This window comes from Ptiloglossa arizonensis, chromosome 6 (assembly GCF_051014685.1).
Source record: "Ptiloglossa arizonensis isolate GNS036 chromosome 6, iyPtiAriz1_principal, whole genome shotgun sequence".
NCBI classification, from domain to species: domain Eukaryota; kingdom Metazoa; phylum Arthropoda; class Insecta; order Hymenoptera; family Colletidae; genus Ptiloglossa; species Ptiloglossa arizonensis.
In genome coordinates, this window is record NC_135053.1 from 26,030,124 (window position 1) to 26,038,143 (window position 8,020).

At 29.0% G+C, this 8,020-nt stretch overlaps 1 protein-coding gene across 5 annotated transcripts; it reads right to left on the reverse strand.

Moving 5' to 3' along the window:
• Positions 1-66: 66 nt before the first annotated feature.
• On the reverse strand, positions 67-7,942 carry Fmt (phosphatase 6 regulatory subunit 1-like protein fmt). Of its 5 annotated transcripts, XM_076313322.1 has the most exons (19): positions 7,533-7,942; positions 6,837-6,916; positions 6,622-6,773; positions 6,340-6,461; positions 5,982-6,152; positions 5,653-5,831; positions 5,420-5,533; positions 5,199-5,334; positions 3,682-3,834; positions 3,492-3,605; positions 3,357-3,421; positions 3,065-3,263; positions 2,869-2,970; positions 2,641-2,738; positions 2,351-2,432; positions 2,121-2,277; positions 1,855-1,917; positions 1,515-1,764; positions 67-1,439 (listed from the first exon to the last, which is right to left on the reverse strand). In XM_076313322.1, the coding sequence occupies exons 1-19, from the start codon at positions 7,590-7,592 to the stop codon at positions 1,292-1,294; spliced, it is 2,445 nt and encodes an 814-aa protein (XP_076169437.1). In that variant the 5' UTR covers positions 7,593-7,942; the 3' UTR covers positions 67-1,291. The 5 variants fall into 5 exon arrangements, with proteins under 5 accessions (XP_076169437.1, XP_076169436.1, XP_076169433.1 ...); XM_076313321.1 differs by having other exon boundaries at positions 68-1,439; positions 1,515-1,917; positions 2,351-2,390; positions 2,641-2,714; XM_076313318.1 differs by having other exon boundaries at positions 68-1,439; positions 1,515-1,917; positions 2,641-2,714.
• Positions 7,943-8,020: the final 78 nt, after the last annotated feature.

Sequence of the window (8,020 nt, forward strand, 5' to 3'; positions counted from 1 at the left end):
AAATCATTCGACTAAAAATTAAACGACTAATTAAAACTGAAGTATATAATTAATTATATGGTAGTTGTAAAATTTTTATATCAATACAGATTTTAAAAAAACAAAATTAAGTATCGTGTTCATTCATTTTTGATTGTAAAGCGAGACCATGTTTTATAATGTTATAAAGATAATTAAACAATAATAATATTGTTCTTTGAATTTTGAACACTGCTTGTATTTATTAATTATGTACATTATTTCGTGTACGGTACTATAAAGACATTACTATAGCCAAAACTCTTAAGGCAAACAAAATTTCTCGAACAACCAGGGAACTTAATTCGTAAAACTCCCCTTTAAAAAACTATACACATATTAACCAAAGCATACACCACATTAAGTTCGGAACCCTGCAATTTAATACTATATCTTTTTGGAAGATCATTTTGAAAGACTATTAATGTTATTTACTCTTATAGAATTTTCTTACTGGAATGCAAATAAAGTTATTCATTGAAATACTTTGATTACATTACGTGTGTATACATTGGCTGAATATTATCATCAACGTAATAAAAATACATAATTTTCCTTTCTTGTTTGTATCGCATCGTTGCACGAGCATACGTTTAATGAAACAATAGGCACTGCATATAAGTACCTTTGCCTTATCGAACAAAGAAGCGAAAGCACCAGTTCTTTATGAAATATCATTATTTACGGTGATTTATTCTTTAAGGAGCCTCATACTGATGTTATTAAATATATATATATATATATATATATATATATATATTGAAACCAAGTATCGAGCAATCAAGCGAAAATTTGATCAATATCGGTTACTATTGGCTCTGTTTTTGTACAAATTGTACTTTGTCTATTTTATCATGCTAAACGCCAAACACGCAACAGAAAATATTAATGGCTGTCAGATTTTTATATTGATTACGTACAAATAATAATTAAAAGAAACTCTTGATACTAATGTTTACCGAAAATGTTTGGAAAATTGTATTTCACGTAGATGTAATACCTACAGTCGACACATTGGCGGTCTGAGAACGTACGCAAATACATCAAGTAATACACTAAACATAGTTGAGCGTCGATGAGTTTTTTTTACTTTTCATTCCGTATTTATACCCTACTGTAAGTTGTAGTTACTCAGGCGCCAACGTAATGAAGCACAGTTATTGTGATCTAATGAAAATATAGGGACGTAATATATACTCTGATCATTCGTACAAATTTATACTGATATGATTTCTTTTGTTCTATTGCAATGCCGTACTTAAGAAATAGCGTTTCATTTGGCATCTGTTGGTGGTAATACAGCTTCCGATGACGCATTGTTTAAACTACATGAGATTTTGTAATCATTCGAGGACTTTTCATTTTGTACCGTAGTAGTAGCAAGCTCCGTTTTCATGATGTTTTCTTCACACGTGGTTTCTCTAAAATATATAATGTATGTTACATATTCAATTGCAAGATAATATTATATATAACATTACATACACTTTAATTACCTGGCATTTAAAATTTTATTTGGATTTGGATTTGGATTTGGATTTGTATTTGCATTTCTATTAGCATTACAAATAAAATACAGACTATCCTCAATACTTTTATCATCTATATTCGATTCTATATGTGACGAAGAAGTACTATCAACAGAATCATCGACTTCGACATCACCTGCTCCAATGGTTTCCGCCGCTATTTTATTTTCCATTACAGCTTCCGTTTTATTTAGATCCGCCGATGTATCCGGTGGCCCTTTTTTAATTTCATCACACAATTTGTTATCTATTATCACAGTATTCTTTACACTGAATGCGTTTTCAAAATTATCAAAATTTGCCCAACCAGTAGATTCAACTGTTTCTGATGGTGCACTGCCCCATGGATTCACCTCGGGAAGTGTATTACCTGTAAATAATAGTTCAGTTGAATCCTAATGTGATAAATATTAACATAGCATTACTCTAAATTAGAATCGTTCAAATTAATGTCGTATTTATACAAAGGTTTATATAATTTATGCAATACACAAATTGATAAAAATTAATCTATCTCGTACAAAAAAAGAGGAACTTTTTTAATGTGAAATAATTATTATTAATAGATAAAACCTTCATCGTCCTCGTCGAACGAATTGGAATCATGTTGCTGTTTCGGGGGCCAGTCTTGTTTATCTACCACAGTTTGAAAAGTAAGTTCACCTTCATCACCCCATTCTGCCCCTGCGCTACAATCATCCAAGCCACCTTTTTGTTTTTCCTGACATATCTGCAAGGAATCATTGATATTCTAGAAATGTAAAATATTTGAACTATAAAATCTGTAGTAACAACACCTGTACCTTATTGAACACCTCTTCTCTCTTTTCGTGATCTTCTTCACTGAGAGTAAAGCCCAACGTTGTTATTTGGTCAATGGAGTTACTATAATAGCATTTTCGTAAAAAGAAGATGTTGCAAAAAATGATGCTACATTATAGTCTTCTACTTTGTCTATTTTTATCTCAACATTTTACAATATGAGAGTCTATCGTTCTCTTTGTAATTATAAAAAATGTGTTCGCGGGTGCGTATATAATTGTGTCATTTTTATTAATAAAATGTGCGTGAACATATGTATTGAGCTACTTACTGAAGATCACCTTCGCTTTTATTGAGTTCATCGTCATAGAATCCGAAACTTCCAATAAATTGCGGTGCCATATGCTGTTTCAGGTAATTAGCGTAAAACTATTCATATTACGCAATATTGTACAAAATAATAACTTATTATAATTCATCAATTAAATTTGTTATTTTATTACAACCTATTATATGTTTTTATAGAAAATTTTTTATAAATACGTAATATGGTACTAACTTGTTCAGTTCGATGAACTTCAAGATATTCTTCTTGTGGATAAGAACTAAAATCATTTGGATTTTCACTGGAATTATTTTTGTATGGATCGGTCTCTGCACTCTAAAAATGCACATTATGAGTTTCACTCGAGTAACTTTATAAAATTATAATTTTAAATGGATAAAATTTTACTTATGTAGAAATTTAAACTTACCAAAAGAATTTGATGAGTTTTATTAATTTTTGCCAATTGTGTATTCACAAGATTTTTCCATTTATTAAGGCATTCAGATGATAAGTTAGATTTCAAAAAGTTATCTAAATCTTCGCTTTTTTTACGTTGGTTAACAATGTTATTTGCAATATTTATCAAATGACCCATGTATCCCTGTCTGATTCCATTTTCCATATTTCTGAAATATAATAGTAAGATGCTAAGCAAAAATTTCCCATTATCGCAAATAAGGATTTATATCATATATTTCAACAATTATTATTTAACATACTGTTTATTATCGTTTTTATCCCATGCTTCTAAAATTCGATCTATTAATTTGCACTTGATAAATATCTGAAAATTATTTAATTATATCACTTAAATTGATATCTTCTTATGTTCTTGTTGAAACAATGGTACTTACATTAGAATAAATAATGTCATTTGTATCCTTAAAATCACAATTAACAGCTAAAGCCAGGCACAATTGTACTTGAGTATGTAGGAAATTGTTCCACGTATATGTAAAAAATAAATCCTTAAAAAATATAGAAAAAAACATATTTTTTTAGATATTATATTTCTTTAACGTTTAAGTGATCATTTTTACTCACCAGTAGTGTTTGGAATGTTCCTAGTTCTACTAAGGTTTCGTAAATTTTTACATTTTCCACAGTCATTAGTGCTGTAAATAACTTTGCAACATGTATACGTGTATTGCCTAATGGACATTCTAACACTCCAGCCGTTGTTTTGACAGGAGGTTTCTGAAATATAAGAACGTAGAGTTAAAGAATTATATTTGAATACAATGCTCTTTTTATATTTAAGGCAAAACAATATTTTTTAAACCGCATATTTATATTTTAACAGTTGTTTTTGATACAAATATTAAATAACAAAATCAAGGTATCTACAATGCCTTAAAATTTTTTATATATATAAAGTGTCTTGTTTAAATGAATATAGTTTAGTATCTTGCAAGGGATTGAAGTTATAAAAAAAATATTTTTACAAAAGTTGAATGGTATGAAGAGCGACATTGTGTAATATTAAGTTTTGATGTTGGTGGAGTGGTGAAAGAACTGTCAAGATCAAATTAGTTTCCTTAAATGGAATGCTAAATGTTTTTCATCATAATAGAACTGAAACAAACTGAACCAAAAAGATATTATACAACATCATTTCGTGTTCAATAAAGGTAAATGAACAGCTTATGTGTGCGTGCTGCATCGCCCAACAACCGATAGTCGGCAGTTAGCGACGTGTCGTGACTGCAAGAAATGACTACAATATGGCTCTGTGCTATCAACAAAAACCAAACGTACTGCCAACGGGTCTCTTACATTAATCGTTTCAATTTCCATAAGTCAATTTACGAAATTTTTGTTTATAACCATTACTATTTTTATTTGATTTTTGAATAAAAATATCTTTTATTATTAGAGAAAGACTAGAATTAGTTCTTTCGTGAAGTAACGGATATTTATTGTATGGAGAAGTTTTCATTAAAGAATTTCATAAAAGGCATTCTAATAAACAAAAGTCCTTAGCGCCGATGATTTATAAAGTTGGCAAATTTTTTGTACAATACTTTTAAAGATACCAACATTCTTCGTGGATTAAGGATGATGAAATTAACGTGCTGGCCACTTTTAACATGCGCCCTTGAACATTCATAGAGTCTGACGCAATTGTGGTCTCTCGAGAACAATTGTCCATAAAATTCTTAGAAAGCATCAGTTAAAATTGCATAAATTAACTGATGTACACACAATGCTTCCTGATGATATAAGACTCCAAATAAAATTTTCATTATAGATTTCCAATAAAATTAGTAATGATCTAAATTTTATTCAAAAACATAGTAACAGATAAATGCATTCAAAAATTTGCCATCAAAACTCAAGAATATGGTCAAACAGTAATCTCTATTAGATTTAAGATTATAACATTCAGTATCAAAAATCAGTTATGGTGGAATGCGGGATTCATAATTAATTTGACACCTCCTTCACCACTCAACCCACATAAAAACTGTTAATATCACACAATGTCACTCTTCATACAACTTTTATAAAAACATTTTGTTTATAACTTCAATCCTTTGCGCTCTACATATTATACTTACATAGGGTGGATGTAACAGAAGTTTATGAAGTTGTTCTAAATAAGGTAAGGTTGCATTTGAAATTTTCATACGTTGTTCTTTGTCTGTTACTTCATCTTCAATACCATTATCATGAACATCTCCCTCATTTAATGCACTAAAAATACAAATATTACGTTTTACTAATATGCTAACTTCCTTATAAGATGCCAAAATATTTAAACAATAATTCAAATTTTTACTTGTTAGTTTTTTTGCTTAAAAGTGTAAGAAGTACTTGAATTCCTCCGACAATACTGCTCTCTAATTTTTCTCCACTTAAGACTGTTTCTAACAGTAGACTTACTGTGTCTGCTCTGTGAAGAAAGAATAACTTACTTCAAAGAAAGAAATAACAATTGCTTTGAATATCATGCAAGTAGTAATTGTATAATTTATGTTTATTTAGTTACACATTTCTTTTTGTTGTACTTACGATTCAAGAGTATTTAAAATAGGATCTGAATCAGATTGTTTTGTAGATGTACGTTGATTTTCTCTTGTTTCAGTAATCATATCGCAAAGTAATTGTGCAGCATTTGTATGTTTACTTGATTCAGAGTTAGGAGATAATAACTTTATCAATCTTTGCACTAACTGTTGACTATCTAACCACTGTTAAAACACATATGTACATCAAATTTCAAATAAAGCAATATAACCAGCTACATTAATTGTACAAACAAATCTCGTCTCATCAAAAAATAAAATATTCTGCTTTTTAAAATTATTTGTTGAAAGTACTTTAAAAGTATGACTCCTTACATTTAATATATTTTGTCGTATGTCATTACCCTCAACTTGAGTAACAAGTTTCAGTATTAAATCCATAATTGCAGAGGTTTCCAAATGTTGCAAAAGGAGATCGACACATGTTTGACGACTTTTTAAAAAATCCAAAACCTGTAAACAAGTGAACTGATACGAATACCAGTTCTAACAGAAAAGATAAAAATGTAGGATCTGCAGATTAGTTACAAATAATTGATAAGAAAAAATGATATTTCATAATTAATAATTGTGATGCAATTATATTTTAACTATAAATAATACTATTTTATATTAAATATTCTATTGTTTATATTAAACTTCTGTAAATTTATTATATTAACTTAATAATCACCTGATCAGTTTTTCGAGCAACAAGTACTCCGATAGTCTTACTAAAAAATGATGCCAAGAGCGGATTTAATGGTTGATCCGTATCAATAAATGAATAAAGTTTAGTCAAAAGTGTTGTATCTCCTAAAATAAAACTAATTTTAATTTCTTTTTACAAATTTGAAATTGTAACTAATGAAATCTTTCATCTATATTTTTCAAAGCTTTTATAACATTTTATATAGAAAAATAAGATTTATAAGCAATAAGTTTATTAAGATATACACTCAGCTAATTTGTATACCTGCTAATTTCTCATTTAAAGTTGGTACATCACAAGTTAATAATTCACAAGCTACATTTGGATATTTATAACGCCAACGTTCTTCTATATCTGTCGATGGTTCTTTAGTTGTAAGCATTATTAATTCTTCCAATACATCAAATCTTGTTAGACTATAAACAATTACATATCAGAAGTTTTTACAGTTTGTAGAAATATTTTTTACTCTTACTTACTATTCAATAAGTTTTTTATTTTGGCTTCTACATTCTTGCAAAATATCTTCTTCATCCATCAATTCTTGTAATGTAACACCCTAAAAGTATAAGCAAAATTAAATTCTTTATTTCTAATAATATTGTCAAAAATATTAAGAATTGTCAATTTATATTCAATAAATTATACAAAATACAGGTTACTCAAAGACATATTATATCACAATAAATTAGTATTTTCTCCCACGAATTATACAAATATAAGAAATAAAACTTATATTAATTCGTCTATTGTATTAAAAGTTTCAAAAAATATTTGAATAAAAGTAGTAGGACAATTTTTTGCATATCAAAAGTTGCATAGAAAATATTCAAATTTTATAATTTTTCAAAAGCAAGGTGAATGGCACTTTAAATAGTATCTACTGCTTTGCATTGTTTAAATATTTTCCTACAATTTGATAGTTTCTTTGAAAAATCTTTATTAACGGAAGAAACAGGAGTTATGCAAAAGCAAGGTATGAATCGTATATATATAAAAAAAAAAAGGGAAAAAAATATATAAGTAATTCTAATTTCATTAAACAATGTTACGACGAAATACGCCAAATGAAAGAGGATATTTTAAACTGGATTCCTTACGAGGTATTAAAATTTGCAAACCGCTAGGCAGTCAACAGGATAACATTTTTATCCGCGGAAAAATAATTTCCTTACCTCCTTATTGAGCAATGCCTCGATATGAGGCGATGACACATAATTGTTCGCCCAAAACATGATGCGATCGCGTATCACGCCTTTACTCGACTACGATACGATTAATCGGACGCGAAAATAATCACAACATTGAAGTGGTGGCCACTAAAAAAATAACGTAATGCTTCGCAAGAGGGAGAGCCAACTAACATTGCATGGACACGTATTGGAACGATGATGACGCCGTGAAATAATTGCAGCAACAATAGTCGTCACTGCAAAAGCTAAAGTAACAAATAAAACTGTTTTTTCTTTCTCTGAAGCAGAACTGGTTTCAAAATGTCACTTTTTCTTCTAAAAGCAGAAACTCTTAAAGATTGTTTTAACTTTGACGTTTGCTGCGGAAGCGATATTCTACGATCGACTTTCGACCAAGCAAACGCACCTTATTTCAGAATATTCGATCTCGAGATTGACAAATTTAAGTGAATTGAAATCTTAGTTTACAC